This window comes from Petromyzon marinus, chromosome 1, assembly GCF_048934315.1.
Source record: "Petromyzon marinus isolate PM22_M1 ecotype Great Lakes invasive population chromosome 1, UKy_Petmar_22M1.pri1.0, whole genome shotgun sequence".
Classification (NCBI taxonomy): domain Eukaryota; kingdom Metazoa; phylum Chordata; class Hyperoartia; order Petromyzontiformes; family Petromyzontidae; genus Petromyzon; species Petromyzon marinus.
The window spans coordinates 8948005-8967344 of NC_133667.1; the positions used below are offsets into that span (position 1 = coordinate 8948005).

General features: G+C 47.3%; 1 protein-coding gene across 1 annotated transcript; it reads right to left on the bottom strand.

Moving 5' to 3' along the window:
- Positions 1–869: 869 nt before the first annotated feature.
- On the bottom strand, positions 870–18721 carry LOC142925134 (tripartite motif-containing protein 16-like). The gene is made up of 4 exons (XM_076068066.1): positions 17809–18721; positions 4660–4857; positions 2244–2339; positions 870–1130 (listed from the first exon to the last, which is right to left on the bottom strand). Exons 1-4 carry the CDS (start codon positions 17917–17919, stop codon positions 870–872), a joined length of 666 nt encoding a protein of 221 aa, XP_075924181.1. The 5' UTR covers positions 17920–18721.
- Positions 18722–19340: the final 619 nt, after the last annotated feature.

Below are 19340 nucleotides of genomic sequence, written 5' to 3' on the forward strand. Positions count from 1 at the left end.
CATCACACACAGAGAGACATCACACACAGAGAGACATCACACACAGAGAGACATCACACACAGAGGGACATCACACAGAGAGAGACATCACACACAGAGGGACATCGCACACAGAGAGACATCACACACAGAGAGACATCACACACAGAGAGACATCACACACAGAGGGACATCGCACACAGAGAGACATCGCACACAGAGAGACATCACACACAGAGAGACATCACACACACAGAGAGACATCACACACAGGGGGACATCACACACAGAGAGACATCACACACAGAGAGACATCACACACAGAGAGAGACATCACACACAGAGAGACATCACACACACAGAGAGACATCACACACAGAGAGACATCACACACAGAGAGACATCACACACAGAGAGACATCACACACAGGGGGACATCACACACAGAGAGACATCACACACAGAGAGACATCACACACAGAGAGAGACATCACACACAGAGAGACATCACACACACAGAGAGACATCACACACACAGAGAGACATCATACACACAGAGACATCACACACACAGAAAGACATCACACACAGAGAGACATCACACACAGAGGGACATCACACACAGGGGGACATCGCACAAACAATACGAGATGAATCAGCACTTTGCTTCGTTCACCGTGTCGCTTTTTTGTGTGGAATTAACGGCCCTCCCTTTGTATATACAAGAAGTATAACGTGAACGCCATTGTGTACTCTATTCATAGACACAACAACAATAACAACAACAATACCACCCCCCACCCCCCCCAAAACAAAAAAAACCCCACTTCCTAAATCCCCTGCGTCAGTGACATAAACACAGAGCGCCCGCCCTGTAGCCCAACGCGACCTCACGCGCACGCCCCTCGACTCGCCTTGAGGAACGAGACTGGGTCCACCTCCGAGGCGAGCAGGGCCTGGAGGCTGTCCTTGACGCTGGAGAGGCGCGCAATGCCCAACACGTGCTCCTCCATGGACACCTCGATGGGGGAGAGCGCTCGCTGCGCCTCGTTCCGTAGCTCCTCCATCACCTCCTCCTCTCGCCGAGACAGCTTCGCCCGAGCCTCCTCAAACGCCCTCGACAGCTGAGATGAGCAACGCTCCGAGAGGTTCTACGTGAAGAGGTCACGGCGGGGAAACAGTGCGTCGGCTGCTCGTAGGTTTCACTGGGTTAAAGTGCATCTGGGCGTTTGTATGCACGTTGAACTTCTTTCGCACCGTACGTAGCCAGCTGTGCTAAATTGGAGGTGCCGGGGGGAGAGGGGGGGGTGGTTACAGCAAAACTAAACGCACGCAAAAAAACATTTGAAAACGTTTCGTGAAATGTGGCTGCGCAAGACCACAAGCTAATAATAATAATAGTGGCTTTAAAGTGGCTTTCGTCAAGAAATCCAAAGCACTGCACAAGACACAGCAGCAGACACTCATGAAATAATATAAATGAGTGCTAAAGCCATTTATTTGAACGAGATAAAAGTTGAATAAACTGGGCATCTCGTGTGAGAGAGTGCCAGAGTCTGGGGGGCTATGTATGAAAAAGCTCGGTCGCCCATCGACCGAAAAAAGACTCAAACCTGGGAACGCAGAGAAGATCTGCATTCCAAATCGACATCAACTACATTACCGAAAACCATCTTACTTTACACCGCTGTTTCTCAAACTTCTTTGCCCCGTGGACCACCCAGCCCCCCGCCCCCCACCCCTGCTGACAAAACACATTCAATTTCCCTCTTAAAGTACCGGTCAAACTAAGTTATTCATATAACTGAAACACACCCCCTTTTCTTTTTTTAAACCAGCTATAAGGTTTTTATTTAGGGGGGGGTTAGATCTTAGGGTCGGGGTAGTTTAATCAGGGTAGTTTACAAAACTCGATTTTTTTTTAATTAAATATCCAAAGTAAAAGATTAATGTCTGAATAAAGAGGTACAGGAATTGTCACTATTGCCGTGTCAACCTGCATTTGCATCGCAGCGTCGTGGACAGCCTGGAGGTCCGTCACGGATCACTGGTGATCCAGGGGACCACACTTTAAGAACCACTGATCTACACCATCACAATCACGATCCCCCACACTACCAACATTCACACAACCAAAATCATCATCATCACCTCCATCATTCTCGTCCCAAAGGATGAAACCGTATTGAGAGATGGCATGGCACTGGGGCCATGGTGAGGAGACAGACAGGCCCACGAGTCGCAAGCTTGGAGGGCTTCCATACCACAATGTTTGTGTGGTCCTCGCTCAGCGTGGCTGTCTCCTGCTGCAGGAGACCAGACGTATTGTCCACCAGTCTCACCCTTGCCTCCACGAGCACCTGAATCCACACGGCGCACAGGACACGAACTCGAACCTACGAGCCTGAAACTTGGGAGCCGAGACGCTCAATGAGCGGCGTGATGTTTAAAGCCTGAAGGGTTTAGGTGCCTGGTTGGTTCTGGGTGCAGAGCAGTGAGCTGCTGCCACCACTGAGATTTTGCGTTCAAATCTGGGTTTCGTGCGGGCTACTCCAAGTTGTACACGGGTGGACATATTGGACGGGTCGTCGGTGTAAGTTGAACGAGCGAGCAGTCCACTCTTAGAAAAGACACGGGGTTGAGTGTGCGCCTCAAAACACTCTGACATTACACTGGCAAAGAGTGTGCTCAAACTTGGACTTGGGTTCACAGTTCTCGTTCTCTCCCAACATGTGTGAACGGTGCGGGGTGTCATCCCTCCATCTGCGCAATTCCTCTCTGCCTATGACTGTCAACCAGAGTGCCACGGCCTTTAGTAACCCTGTTTCCATGGCCGGCACTCCCGCACCCTATCCTGTAGGGGCCGGCACTGCACGCCGAGCGTGGGTGCCACTCGGCGCTGTCAGTCAGCGCTCACCGAGCCCCTCTAGGGCCGGTACTGGACCCACATCCACGTGGTGTCCGCGATGTCGCTACACCGCACGCCGTGCCTCACTAGGTCCGGCATTACACGGTGACATCCCGCGATGTCACAACATAACCGTCAACCGCATCAGAACGCCATCAACAGGCCAATGCACACATCTCCTTCATGAATGGAAAATTAAAGACAAGCCACAGTCGTGCGAGTGTTGCCATGCAACCCAAACTAAGGACTGCATTGTAAGCCCACTGCAGCCTGTTTACCACGTAGGCTTTCGCGACCAATATCATTCATAATACTCTTTGGTTCTTTCGGTTTTTTTTGGGGGGGGGGGGGTTAGATCATGTGAATATAAACGTGTCGTTAAACCCGCCACAGCCAAATAGTAAGGCTTGTCACGTACACAAAACGGGCCAATTCGTTACTAGTGTAGTGGTTCAACTCGGAGGCAGTAATTCTTGGAGGCACTTATTTTATTATACTCACAATCTCCCTTCACACACCCCTACAGTCGCCTAGGCTACACACACCCTAGCCTAAATACGCAACAGTAGCCGTCTTAACACCAATGGCGCTGACCGATACAGCCAACGACTATATAACAGCGCAATATCAAGCGACCAAGAGAAGAATGATGATGATGACGACGATGGACTTGAGCGGCACGACGGGGATCCCCACTTACAGTCGACAGCCCCGAGGTCCCCTACAGGGGCCCTTCTTATACTGTCAGCGTGGCCTGGCTCCGCCCCCGGCCACGCCCCCTTTCTAGAACCTACCAGCGGGTTTTTGGTGTGCCCCTTCTGTGACCTTTCCCCTAGATCGCCCTCTGGTGTATCACGTGGCCTGCTGACGTCAGGGCTGCTGAAAGCCGCAGATCCCCTTCCCCGCCAGCAGCCAGCGCTATGCTGCTACATTACTGATTCTATGCCACTACACTAGTACAGCACATCTGTGTGTTGGAGAGTTAACCCACAACATTTACAATTTGAGTATGAATTAGCATCAGGCGACAGACAGATTTGGCTGTCGCCTGATGATGCCGGTTGTAATTACTGGCGGAACATCGTACTCAGATTGCAAATGTTGCGGATTTACTCTCCAACACAGCAGTGTGCTGTACTAGTAACGAATTGGCATGTTCTGTTCACGTGACAAACCTTACAAATCGGCTGTGTCGGGTGGTGGTGGGTTTAATGACGCATTTATATCTACGCGATTTCTAATTTTTTAAAAAACATGTATTATCACTGCAGCCTGTGCTCCTTCAATGGAAGAGGAACAGAAATAGTGCACGAACTCGAACTCCTGAAGCCCTCTCCCCGTAGCTAAAAGCCTTCGACATTAGAATTCAGAATTCAGCTCCACAACATACTGCTGCCATCACGTGCGTATGAGTGCAAAGGATTTGGTGAGTGTATAGCAGTTAGTAGTGTACAGTAAGCGTATAGAAGCTGGTGGGCGCTCGGTGAGCCTCTCGGAGTTGCTGAGTGCATCGGAGTTGGTGAGCGTACCAGAGTCGGTGAACCAATGATAAGTGTATCGGAGCCGGTGAGCCTCTCGGAGCCGATGAGTGTATGGTGATTGAATCAGAGTCGGTGCGTGTTCCGGATTGGTGAGTGCATCAGAGCGGGTGAGTCCGTCAGAGTCGGTGAGCGTACGGTGAGCATATCGGAGTTTTTGGGTGAGCGTGTCACGGTCGGTGAGTGTATACGTCGAGCGTTTCAGAGTCGGTGAGCCGGTGGATGCCCGCTCACCCGCTTGGCCCTGCACGCCTCCTCCAGCGCCGTGTGCCGGTGCATCCGGTGCTCGGTGCTCAGGGAGCACTCGTGACACAGGGGCCGCTGCTCGCGCTCGCAGAAGAAGTCGAGGACTCGAGAGTGAGCCGGGCACAGCTTCTCCGCCACGTTGCGCGTCGCCTCTATCAGCTGGTGCGCGCGGAGCAGAGCTAACTCCTGTCGAGGGCAGAGGGGGCAGACACGCGGGCAGGTGATAGGGACGTGGAGGGGGACGTGGCCGGAGACGGGAGCGTGAACGTGATCAGGGACACGAACATGACCAGAGACATGACCAAAGACACGAACATGACCAGAGACATGACCAAAGACACGAACATGACCAGAGACACGAACATGACCAGAGACATGACCAAAGACACGAACATGACCAGAGACATGACCAGAGACACGACCAAAGACACGAACATGACCAGAGACACGAACATGACCAAAGACACGAACATGACCAAAGACACGAACATGACCAAAGACACGAACATGACCAGAGACATGACCAGAGACACGACCAAAGACACGAACATGACCAGAGACACGAACATGACCAGAGACACGAACATGACCAGAGACATGACCAGAGACACGAACATGACCAGAGACATGACCAGAGACACGACCAAAGACACGAACATGACCAGAGACATGACCAAAGACACGAACATGACCAGAGACACGAACATGACCAGAGACATGACCAAAGACACGAACATGACCAGAGACATGACCAGAGACACGACCAAAGACACGAACATAACCAGAGACACGAACATGACCAAAGACACGAACATGACCAAAGACACGAACATGACCAGAGACATGACCAGAGACACGACCAAAGACACGAACATGACCAGAGACACGAACATGACCAGAGACACGAACATGACCAGAGACATGACCAGAGACACGAACATGACCAGAGACACGAACATGACCAAAGACACGAACATGACCAAAGACACGAACATGACCAGAGACATGACCAGAGACACGAACATGACCAGAGACATGACCAGAGACACGAACATGACCAAAGACACGAACATGACCAAAGACACGACCAAAGACACGAACATGACCAGAGACACGAACATGACCAGAGACATGACCAGAGACACGAACATGACCAAAGACACGAACATGACCAAAGACACGAACATGACCAAAGACACGAACATGACCAAAGACACGACCAAAGACACGAACATGACCAGAGACATGACCAGAGACACGAACATGACCAGAGACATGACCAAAGACACGAACATGACCAGAGACATGACCAAAGACACGAACATGACCAGAGACACGAACATGACCAGAGACACGAACATGACCAAAGACACGAACATGACCAGAGACATGACCAGAGACACGAACATGACCAGAGACATGAACATGAGCTGAGACATGAACATGACCAAAGACACGAACATGAGCTGAGACACAAGCATGAACATGACATGAAAAGTAATATTTAAAAAATACTTAATAAAAAACACGCTTTAATTAAATGTACCGAACTCGCAATGGCAGAATTCCACGACTCCAGGAAGTGGCCCCGAAGCTTGGCACGACGTAAGGGACCGTGGTGATTTACAGCCAACGTCAGGGAAGCAGTGGACAATTAGACCCAAGCCGAAACATAACATGTAAAAAAAAGATGGTTTAAAAATACTTCTTTTTTATTTTTTATGATAGAATATAGTATTGTCACCAGCATGGCATAAGTATACCCAAGTTTGCAGTCGATACCACATTGGGAAGTGGGTTAAAATCGCGTTACAAGATTTGAGAATACAACGACAACAACGACAACAACAACAGACAGAGTGAGTTGAAAGTGTAGTATTGTAAGGACGAGCAGACTTCTTTAGGAGGCACACTGTTTATTGTATTATTTCCTTATACAACGCTTAACACACACAGAGGGATATTCGGTCCCCTCACCCGATACCCTAGGGAGGTACACAGCCTCCGGACCTGGCGGGACTCACACGTCTACCGCTAACCTCCTTGATACCTAAGGAGGTACACAGCCTCCGGACCTGGCGGGACTCACACGTCTACCGCTAACCCCCTTGATACCTAAGGAGGTACAACCTCCGGACCTGGCGGGACTCACACGTCTACCGCTATCCTAGTCCTCCGGCTAGGACCTAGGGAAGGCTATCTGACCCACCGCTGGCCCGGTGGGTCCTGACCACTGGGTATGCCGAGCCTTAGCCCTTAGAAGGGCTGAAAGGCTGGGTCCAGGGTCCTAGCTAGGCTTCAGCCCAGTCTTCTATCTTCGTGCAGGGAGAGAACTCCCACGAGGTCCGTTGGGTCACCTGTCTTATACCCCTTCGTGGCCAGGCAGAACCAATCACACATTCCCACGTGGAACCGTCTGATTGGTTCGCACCAAACCCCTGGCCACGATCCGTTTCACCTCGACTGACCCCAACCGTTGTACCCAGGGGTAATGCTGCACTGCCCTGGTGGCAATGCAGGTTACGCAACAGCGCGTAGTTAACGCCTCTACAAAAGAAAGCGTTGTAATAACAATGGCCAGAGATACAGCCCCGGTGCTCCGTGGTGCCGCCGCCTCTGAGCGACGTGCTCAGCAACAATATTGACTCCCTCTTCTTTGGTTCTCTCGGTAAAGTCACCACGTAGAGTGAGAATAAAATAATAAAATAACACAATAAAATTCTCACGACGTTTCGGCCACAACGCAAGCGGCCGTCTTCAGGTGAAAGGTACAGAAGTGTCAGGACGACAGAGCTTCATTGAAGCCGAAAGGTCGTGAGAATTTTATTGTGTTATTTTATTGTTTTATTCTCATTCTACGTGACTTTACCGAAAGAACCAAAGAAGATGAATCCTTGCAGTCACGAAAGCTTCAAATCGAAATATTGACTCCGTCTGTTCCACTTGTCGGAGCTCCGGCTTTCTCCCACACGTTGAACGCCAAAATATAATTGGCCGACAACACCTCGGGCAATTGTCTGACGCCGACCCACCACGTGGCTGCTTTGCCACGTGTCTGTGGTTAAGTATTGTATTAGGGGCCGTCCATAAATGACGTCACGCACCTAGGAGGGGGGGGGGTGTGGTCAGACATTTGTGACGATGTGTGACGAGGGGGGGAGGGGGGGGAGTTTGAGAAATATGACGTCACATCAAAATGCGCAACTTTAAATAAATATAGACAACACGTTCTACTTAATTAAATAGACTTTTTAATAAATGTTTTCTCCTGCAACGTCAGAGTGCAGCGCCACATTAAATACGCACTACAATGACAATAGTTTAAAGCGATTTGAAGCATGCTTTATATTTTTTTTGGGCGGGGGGGGGGGCAGAGCTTTGTGACGTCATATTTGAGGGGGGGGGTCTGACTTTTTGTGACGCCGTGTGACGAGGAGGGGGGGGGGGTCAAAAAGTAAAAAATCGTCCAAAATCGCGTGACGTCATGTATGCACGGCCCCTAAGTCAAAGTAAAAACGTGTGTCGTGCGCCCTCCACCACCCGGCGCAGCCAATTCAATGTTGCACAGCAATCAACAACAACAACACAACAAAGATCCCCTGTGTAGTCTTAGCATTGGGTCTGATGTAGGGAAGGTGGACAAGTGTTGTTACCCACGTGTGCACGTTGAACTTCTTTAGCACCGTACGTAGCCGACCGTGCTACGGGAAGTTAGCGAGCGCCTGTGGGGCGATTTTGGACGATTTTTGACCCCTCCCCCTCCTCCTCCCCCCTCGTCACACAGCGTCACAAAAAGTCAGACCCCCCCCCTCAAATATGACGTCACAAAGCTCTGCCCCCCCCCCCAAAAAAATATATAAAACATGCTTCAAATCGCTTTAAACTATTGTCACTGTAGCGCGTATTTAATGTGGCGCTGCACTCTGATGTTGTAGGAGAAATATTTATTTTTAAAAGTCTATTTAATTAAGTAGAACGTGTTGTCTATATTTATTTAAAGTTGCGCATTTTGATGTGACGTCACATTTCTCAACCCCCCCTCCCTCCCCCCCTCGTCACACATCGTCACAAATGTCTGACCCCCCCCCCCACCCCCTAGGCGCGTGACGTCATTCACGTACGGCCCCTGTGATGAGAAACGACGACGATGTTGACAATAACGTTAATGACGACTACGACGACGATGATGATGATGATGACGACGATGGTGGTGCAGCAGTCATGAGCGTTGCTGCGATGATTTCTAGCAGGACGCTGTTCAGATGATGCCGTTGAATACGATGCCGCTATGGTAAAGGCGCAGTCCATGCAACGGCTTTGTTCTTACGCCGCTCTCCCGGCGGTAATTAACCGCCGCTGGCCGGAGCTGCCAAGAGTGCCCTCTCGGAGGGTATTCTGGTCGACCCTTGGCACGTGGGGAGGCGGGGTGCGGCGACCCACACTTGACCCCGCAGACACCCACACGCAAAACCGGGGTGTGCTGTCCACATCCATGTATGGACCGTATGTCGAACTTCTTTCGCGCCGTACGTCGCCGAGCGTGCTAATCGGAGGTACTGCTGGGTGGACGGAGATGGGGGAGGGAAGGAGGGAGGGGATGGGGATGGGGCGATTTCAGTGGGACACCTGTATATTATTTTAACTGCCGCGACGGGGAATCGAACCGGTTTGCCACGACCCCTCTGGCTCGCGTGTAATAGCTGTCAACCCATCGGTGTTCACCCCCTGTTCTTGTGCGGGGAAATATTGAGTATGTCAGGTAGTGGTGATGAGTGTACTAGTGGTCAGTGTACTAGTGGTGAGTGTACTAGTGGTGAGTGTAGTGGTGATGAGTGTACTAGTGGTGAGTGTACTAGTGGTGAGTGTAGTAGTGGTGATGAGTGTACTAGTGGTGAGTGTACTAGTGGTGAGTGTACTAGTGGTGAGTGTAGTGGTGGTGAGTGTAGTGGTGGTGAGTGTAGTGGTGAGTGTAGTGGTGAGTGTACTAGTGGTGAGTGTACTAGTGGTGAGTGTAGTGGTGAGTGTAGTGATGATGAGTGTACTAGTGGTGAGTTTAGTGGTGGTGAGTGTACTAGTGGTGAGTGTACTAGTGGTGAGTGTACTAGTGGTGAGTGTAGTGGTGAGTGTAGTGGTGATGAGTGTAGTGGTGATGAGTGTACTAGTGGTGAGTGTACTAGTGGTGAGTGTACTAGTGGTGAGTGTAGTGGTGGTGAGTGTAGTGGTGAGTGTACTAGTGGTGAGTGTACTAGTGGTGAGTGTAGTGGTGATGAGTGTACTAGTGGTGAGTGTACTAGTGGTGAGTGTAGTGGTGATGAGTGTACTGGTGATTAGTGTAGTGGTGATGAGTGTACTAGTGGTGAGTGTAGTGGTAAATGAGTGTACTAGTGGTGAGTGTAGTGGTCAGTGTACTAGTGGTGAGTGTAGAGGTGATGAGTGTACTAGTGGTGAGTGTAGTGGTGATGAGTGTACTAGTGATGAGTGTACTAGTGGTGAGTGTACAAGTGGTGAGTGTACTAGTGGTGAGTGTAGTGGTGGTGAGTGTAATAGTGGTGAGTGTATTAGTGGTGCTGAGTGTACTAGTGGTGAGTGTATTAGTGGTAAGTGTAGTGGTGGTGAGTGTAGTGGTGAGTGTACTAGTGGTGAGTGTACTAGTGGTGAGTGTAGTGGTGATGAGTGTAGTGGTGAGTGTAGTGGTGATGAGTGTACTAGTGGTGAGGGTACTAGTGGTGAGTGTAGTGGTGATGAGTGTACTAGTGGTGAGTGTACTAGTGGTGAGTGTAGGGGTGATGAGTGTACTAGTTGTGAGTGTACTAGTGGTGAGTGTAGTGGTGATGAGTGTACTAGTGGTGAGTGTACTAGTGGTGAGTGTAGTAGTGGTGATGAGTGTACTAGTGGTGAGTGTACTAGTGGTGAGTGTACTAGTGGTGAGTGTAGTGGTGGTGAGTGTAGTGGTGGTGAGTGTAGTGGTGAGTGTAGTGGTGAGTGTACTAGTGGTGAGTGTACTAGTGGTGAGTGTAGTGGTGAGTGTAGTGATGATGAGTGTACTAGTGGTGAGTTTAGTGGTGGTGAGTGTACTAGTGGTGAGTGTACTAGTGGTGAGTGTACTAGTGGTGAGTGTAGTGGTGAGTGTAGTGGTGATGAGTGTAGTGGTGATGAGTGTACTAGTGGTGAGTGTACTAGTGGTGAGTGTACTAGTGGTGAGTGTAGTGGTGGTGAGTGTAGTGGTGAGTGTACTAGTGGTGAGTGTACTAGTGGTGAGTGTAGTGGTGATGAGTGTACTAGTGGTGAGTGTACTAGTGGTGAGTGTAGTGGTGATGAGTGTACTGGTGATTAGTGTAGTGGTGATGAGTGTACTAGTGGTGAGTGTAGTGGTAAATGAGTGTACTAGTGGTGAGTGTAGTGGTCAGTGTACTAGTGGTGAGTGTAGTGGTGATGAGTGTACTAGTGGTGAGTGTAGTGGTGATGAGTGTACTAGTGATGAGTGTACTAGTGGTGAGTGTACAAGTGGTGAGTGTACTAGTGGTGAGTGTAGTGGTGGTGAGTGTAATAGTGGTGAGTGTATTAGTGGTGCTGAGTGTACTAGTGGTGAGTGTATTAGTGGTAAGTGTAGTGGTGGTGAGTGTAGTGGTGAGTGTACTAGTGGTGAGTGTACTAGTGGTGAGTGTAGTGGTGATGAGTGTAGTGGTGAGTGTAGTGGTGATGAGTGTACTAGTGGTGAGTGTAGTGGTGGTGAGTGTAGTAGTGGTGAGTGTACTAGTGGTGAGTGTAGTGGTGATGAGTGTACTAGTGGTGAGTGTACTAGTGGTGAGTGTACTAGTGGTGAGTGTAGTGGTGAGTGTACTAGTGGTGAGTGTACTGGTGGTGAGTGTAGTGGTGATGAGTGTACTAGTGATGAGTGTACTAGTGGTGAGTGTACTAGTGGTGAGTGTAGTGGTGATGAGTGTGCTAGTGGTGAGTGTACTAGTGGTGAGTGTAGTGGTGATGAGTGTACTAGTGGTGAGTGTAGTGGTGGTGAGTGTAGTGGTGGTGAGTGTAGTGGTGAGTGTACTAGTGGTGAGTGTACTAGTGGTGAGTGTAGTGGTGATGAGTGTACTAGTGGTGAGTGTACTAGTGGTGAGTGTAGGGGTGATGAGTGTACTAGTGGTGAGTGTACTAGTGGTGAGTGTAGTGGTGATGAGTGTACTAGTGGTGAGTGTAGTGGTGGTGAGTGTAGTGGTGGTGAGTGTAGTGGTGAGTGTACTAGTGGTGAGTGTACTAGTGGTGAGTGTAGTAGTGAGTGTAGTGGTGATGAGTGTACTAGTGGTGAGTGTACTAGTGGTGAGTGTAGTGGTGGTGAGTGTAGTAGTGGTGAGTGTAGTGGTGATGAGTGTACGAGTGGTGAGTGTACTAGTGATTAGTGTACTAGTGGTGAGTGTAGTGGTGATGAGTGTACTAGTGGTGAGTGTACTAGTAGTGAGTGTAGTGGTGATGAGTGTACTAGTGCTGAGTGTAGTGATGAGTGTACTAGTGGTGAGTGTACTAGTGGTGAGTGTAGGGGTGATGAGTGTACTAGTGGTGAGTGTACTAGTGGTGTGTACTAGTGGTGAGTGTACTAGTGGTGAGTGTACTAGTGGTGAGTGTACTAGTGGTGAGTGTACTAGCGGTGTGTACTAGTGGTGAGTGTACTAGTGGTGAGTGTAGTGGTGATAAGTGTACTAGTGGTGAGTGTACTTGTGGTGAGTGTAGTGGTGATGAGTGAACTAGTGATGAGTGTAGTGGTGATGAGTGTACTAGTGGTGAGTGTACTAGTGGTGATGAGTGTACTAGAGGTGAGTGTACTAGTGGCGAGTATAGTGGTGATGAGTGTACTAGTGATGAGTGTACTAGTGGTGAGTGTACTAGTGGTGTGTACTAGTGGTGAGTGTACTAGTGGTGAGTGTACTAGTGGTGAGTGTACTAGTGGTGAGTGTACTAGCGGTGTGTACTAGTGGTGAGTGTACTAGTGGTGAGTGTACTAGTGGTGAGTGTACTAGTGGTGAGTGTACTAGCGGTGTGTACTAGTGGTGAGTGTACTAGTGGTGAGTGTAGTGGTGATAAGTGTACTAGTGGTGAGTGTACTTGTGGTGAGTGTAGTGGTGATGAGTGTACTAGTGGTGAGTGTAGTGGTGATGAGTGTACTAGTGGTGTCTATTTTATTTTCCTACCTACGTGACTTTACCGAAAGAACCAAAGAGATTGGTGGATTCCTGCAATCACGGAAGCTTCAAATCAAGATTGGTGTCTATTTGTTTGTGTTTCTCCCTTGTGAAGGGACTTTGTAGGATGAGCGTTGAGATTTATAAGGGGCACGGGGTGACCAATAAGGTCTGAATTGGTCTGTAATAAGTCAGGGCACTGATTCGGGGTTGACAGGTTGCGGTAGAGTAGCCAAAATCAAGGTTGAGAACCACTGCTTTAGACCACGGCGGCGTGCTTTAACTCATGCAACCAGCTATGGCTCTAGGATTTGGTGTTACATGTTATTTATGTAGTTTATTGTAAAAAAATGCGGTCACAGTCCCTGTGATCACTGTTACGTTGCAATTATGACTTTATTTTTTGGTGATTTCGCAAACGTTTTTATGGTTTGGACGTGTTTGTTTTGTTGTAGTACGGAGTTAGACTGGCGTCCTTAATCTAAGTTGTCGTGTGGTTGTTGTTGTTTGACTTGCATCCCACTGGGATTTTTTGCACACAGCGTTGGTGTACGGTTGCTTTTTTCAGGAATATTTTGCTGGGTTTTTTTCATGGATTTTCTGTTTGCACAAAGTCAACACATAGTCACTTTAAGATGTTGTTCTTGTTCGTGTTTTTGTTTTTTTTGTTTGTTGCGGTTGCACCCGATTCAAGAGCCGAATGGATCACAGGGCTATACCAAAATAAATATAAACTGAAAACTGCTTAAATTTTGATTTAAACCTTTCGTGACTGCAGTAATTCATATTCTTAGCTTTTTCGGTAAAGTCACGTTGAAGAGAAACAACAAAATAATAAAATATATATAAAACAATAAAAAATTCTCACGACGTTTCGACCATAACTCAAACCGTCGTCTTCAGGTGTGTTGGTTCGCATAAATTTATTTTTAAACGGCGCATTTATTTATTTATAAAAAACGTTAGCGCCACGCGCAACGATTTGCCAGTTTATTTAGGACTAGTCCATCTATATTCTGAAAAGAGGAGGGGGGAGACGAAATTTTTATAATGTATGCTGTCTGAAAGCCACTGTAAGCGTGAACAATCAATTAAGACCTGAAATGGTTTATCAAATCTTTCCAATGATTGCTAAGATAGAATCCATCTTCTCGGTTGAAATTGTCTCTGTGCTTGTATATGTGGATAGCCTCATGAACGAATCTCTCATGGAAGCCAGATGGCTTACAAAGAACCTCTGTCTTGGAAAAGTCAATGGCATGTGAGCCTACTGAATTATAACAATGATCTGCCACGGCCGAGGTGTTGGTCCTACCGTGTTTAAGGTCTGCTTTGAGACTGACGCCATCCAGACTGCCACTCTGCGCCCAACCTTATGGAAGAGGTACGTGGATGACACTTTTGTCATCTGGCCACATGGCCGGCCTGCTCTAGACCAATTCTTCGACCACATCAATTCCATACACCCAGCCATCAGATTTACCATGGAAGTCGAAATAGATGGCAAGATACCTTTTTTGGATGTCCTAATTAAAAAGAGACCTGATGGTTCAATGAGCCACTCTGTCTACAGGAAAGCTACCCATACGGATGCTTATCTGAAACCGGATTCCCACCACCATCCATCACAGAAGAATTCTCTCATCAAGACTCTGTATCATAGAGCCCAATGCATATCCGACCAGGAACACATAAGCAGTGAACTCAAGCACGTACACCAAGCTCTTAGGGCTAATGGTTACTCCGACTATACAATCCGCAAAGCTATCACTCAAACCATGAAGAAGAACCCTCTTGAGGAGCCTTTCAAAACCATCACTTTACCCTACATTGCGGGGATCACAAAAAAGATCTCCAAAATCTTGAATAAACACAACATCCAGGTCCGTTTCAACACATTACATAAAATCTGTGATCTGGTTCCATCTGTAAAAGATGTGATTCCGGACATACAATACCCTGGTGTCTACAAACTAAGTTGCCCCTGTGGTGGTAGTTACATTGGAGAAACCAAACGCCATATCTCGGACCGCATTCGTGAACACAAAGCAGACCTTAAACACGGTAGGACCAACACCTCGGCCGTGGCAGATCATTGTTCTAATTCAGTAGGCTCACATGCCATTGACTTTTCCAAGACAGAGGTTCTTTGTAAGCCATCTGGCTTCCATGAGAGATTCGTTCATGAGGCTATCCACATATACAAGCACAGAGACAATTTCAACCGAGAAGATGGATTCTATCTTAGCAATCATTGGAAAGATTTGATAAACCATTTCGGGTCTTAATTTATTGTTCACGCTTACAGTGGCTTTCAGACAGCATACATTATAAAAAATTTCGTCTCCCCCCCCTCTTTTCAGAATATAGATGGACTAGTCCTAAATAAACTGCCAAATCGTTGCGCGTGGCGCTAACGTTTTTTTTATAAATAAATAAATGCGCCGTTTAATAATAAATTTATGCGAACCAACACACCTGAAGACGACCGTTTGAGTTATGGTCGAAACGTCGTGAGAATGTTTTATTGTTTTATATATATTTTATTATTTTGTTGTTTCTCTTCAACGTGACTTTACCGAAAAAACTAAGAATATGAAAACTGCTTGTTGATAAAAGAGAGCGATTTGGAGAATGCGGGGAGAGTTTGTTGATGCATTGTCAGTGATGGATGCTGGTGGAATTTGGTGCATCGACGGAATGTATGACGGCGCTGCTGCTGCTGGTGATGATGATGATGACGATGCAATGGATCCTTGAATATCGCGGGGGTTGTTAATACGTTCTTGGAAGGTGCCCCAAGGATCGTCGCCATCGTCATCATCATCACCAGCAGCAGCAGCAGCGCCGTCACACATTCCGTCGATGCACCAAATTCCACCAGCATCCATCACTGACAATGCATCAACCAACTCTCCCCGCATTCTCCAAATCGCTCTCTTTTATCAACAAGCAGTTTTCAGTTTTTTCAGTTTATATTTATTTTGGTATAGCCCTGTGAGCCATTCGGCTCTTGAATCGGGTGCAACCGCAACAAACAAAAAAACGCAAAAACACGAACAGGAAAAACATCTTAAGGTGACTATGTGTGACTTTGTGCAAACAGAAAATCCATGGAAAAAAAACCCAGCAAAATATTCCTGAAAAAAGCAACCGTACACCAAACGCTGTGTGCAAGATAATCCCAGTGGGATTTGGTGATGCTGGTGATGATGACGATGACAATGCAAGGGATCCTTGAATATCGCGGGGGTTGTTAATACGTTCTTGGAAGGTGCCCCAAAAGCTACAAACGCGATAAATAGCGCAGGCATTTGTGAAACAGACACACACACACAGTGGCCCAAAATGCCGTGCGATCTCTCATGGGTCCAAAACAAATGCACGGGGCTGGTGAAGAAGACTATTTGGGACTTAATGGCAACTGAGAGCTTTAATAAGCAATGAGGCGGACATATTAGAAGTAAGGGGTCGTCCATAAATGACGTCACGCGATTATGGACGATTTTTGACCCCCCCCCCCCCACCCATTCGTCACACGGCGTCACAAAAAGTCAGACACCCCCCTCCTCAAATATGACGTCACAAAGCTCTGCCCCCCCCCCCGCCCCCCAAAAAATTATAAACCATGCTTCAAATCGCTTTAAACTATTGTCACTGTAGTGCGTATTTAATGTGCCGCTGCACTCTGATGTTGTAAGAGAAAAACATTTATTAAAAAGTCTATTTAATTAAGTAGAACGTGTTGTCTATATTTATTTAAAATTGCGCATTTTGATGTGAGGTCACATTTCTCAAACCGCCCCCCTCCCTCGTCACACATCGTCACAAATGTCTGACCCCCCCCCCCACCCCGTAGCTGCGTGACGTCATTTACGGACGGCCCCTAATACAATACTTAATTTAAACATTTATTTGTATTCCTTTGATTACATTTGCAATTTGCTGACGCAGACCCGATCACTGCGTATTTTCCCGGACTGTGGCCGTAGAGCCTCCTTAAGTTGTCTATAAATCATGGGGTCAGGTCGCCCGGCAAACAAGAATAGACAATCTTGATTCGAGGCTTTCGTGACTGCAGGAATCCATACTCTTTGGTTTATTTCGGTAAAGTCACGTAGGTCGAAAAATAAAAGGAAACAGATATATTTTTGTTGTATTGTCTAGGAATGTTTTTTGTTAAACATGTATATCGGGTTTTTTCACGCGACTATTTCAATTGTTTGGTTTATTTCGGTAAAGTCACATAGGTCGAAAAATTAAACAAAAGAACCAAAGAGTAAGAATAGACAATATCTTCTTTGGTTCTTTCGGTGAAGTCACGGAGAATGAGAATAAAATAATATATATTACGTGACTTTACCGAAAGAACCAAAGAAGATGAATCCTTGCAGTCACGAAAGCTTTAAATCGAAATAGACAACATCGCAATTGAATCCACAACACAGGGTTTTTCTGGGGGGTTAGTTCGTGTAAATATGTAATTATGTCGTTAAGCCCGCCACCACCCGACACAGTAAGTTTTGTCACGTTAAACAAAAGTCGCGTCAATTCGTCACCAGGACAGCACACCAGTGTGTTGGAGAGCAAATCAACAAACATTTACAATCTGAGTACGACGTTTCGCCAGTCATTTACAACTAGCTTCATCGCAATTGAAATCAGAACTTGAATCGATGCCAAATAAACTACAAATAAAACAATTGAAATAGTCGCGTGAAAAACCACTATATATGTGTAAAAAAACATTCCTAGACAATGAATAGTAGTAGTAATACTGAATAAATACTTGACTTACCGATGATGATGATGACGACGAACCAAAGGTGGTGATTGTGTGTGTGCGTGCGTCTATCCGTGAGTGGGGAGCGGTGGTGCAGCGATTCCCGCTCACGCCCCAACATCGATCCTCGTCGAGGTCGACTCATCCTCAAGTTGAGTTACTTCGCATGTCCTCCCCTACCTTGTGTGGTCTCAGGTGCTCCTCGCAAAACGACGTAAAGCAGGTGAGGCAAGTTTTCACGGCAGCTGTAGATCCTCCAAGGCAGTAATCGCACGGGACAGTTCCTTCCATTGCTTCCGACCGGACCGTGTCTCTCTCTCTCTCTGTCTCTCTGGGTTCTTCTGCTCCTGTGTCTCTCTGCAAGTCTCGCTTGCTCGGAACCGTGTGCCCTACGTCTCTCTCCAATCCTGTCTCTCTCTCTGTCGCTTTTCTATCTTTTAAATTTTTATTTTTCTCTCTCGCTTTCCGTGTGTCTCTCTCTCTATCTATCCTGTCCCCTCTCTCTCGCTCTCTCTCTGTGGCTCTCCCCGTGTCTCTTCCTTGATGTTCTTCTGTCTCTTGCTTTACAATTGCCTCTTTCTGGCTCACTTTGCCGCTTCGTTCAGACCCCCAACTACCCCCGTTTCCCGTCTCTCCCCGCGGATCTCTGTCTCTCTCTGTCTCTCTTTTTTTAACGATCAGAGGAAACAAGAAGATGCTCGGTGTAGTCGACACTTTGCTAAGTTCATCATTTCGTGTTTTTCTTTCTCTGTTTTCTTATTAAGTTTGAGTCGACAACAAAGGGTGCCCTCCTATCTGCGTCGCTCTATCTCGCTCTCTCTCTCTCTATTATTACCCCCCGTGTCTCTCTGTACTACGCCAGTGTGCCCGTTGAACTTCTTTCGCACCGTACGTGGCCAACCGTGCGCATGATATTTATTCTTCTCAATCGCTGCGCTATCTCCGAGCGTCTGTTTCCCACCTCTGTAACGCCTGGCGATCAAATCGATCCCTCCCTCACTCTGTCGTCTAGCCTATCGAACAACCCCAATAGTTCACCACCACCACCACGCGCGTGAACCTTGCAGACAGCGAGCGAGTTGGCTCTGTCGCACCCCTTTGAGGAACGACGCAGTTTCCTCGTTCCTCCTTCGTGACCACCAAAATCGAACGCCCCCTTCCACCCCCGTTCCCCTCCTGCTGCGGCAAATTTGCTTAAGGATGGATATGCGGAAATAATGTCCCTTAGGCGACTCAATGTCATTTGCACGCACAATACAGAATGCCTTGTTGTGTGTGTGTGTGCACACGCGCGCACACACACACCAGGGCGTGGAATTTGTTGGGGGACATTTCTCCTGGCTCATTTTTTTAAAAATCATTCATACCTTTTGATTTAAAGCTTTCGTGACTGTAGTGATTCATATTCTTGGTTCTTTCGGTAAAGTCACGTTGAAGGGAAACAACAAAATAATAAAATATTATAAAATATTATTTAATAAAATATTATTTTGTTGTTTCCCTTCAACGTGACTTTATAAAATATTATTTAATAAAATATTATTTTGTTGTTTCCCTTCAACGTGACTTTACCGAAAGAACCAAGAATATGAATAATAAAATATGATAAAATATTATTTAATAAAATATTATTTTGTTGTTTTCCTTCAACGTGATTTTACCGAAAGAACCAAGAATATGAATATCATTCATACCTGTCAACCCATACGGTT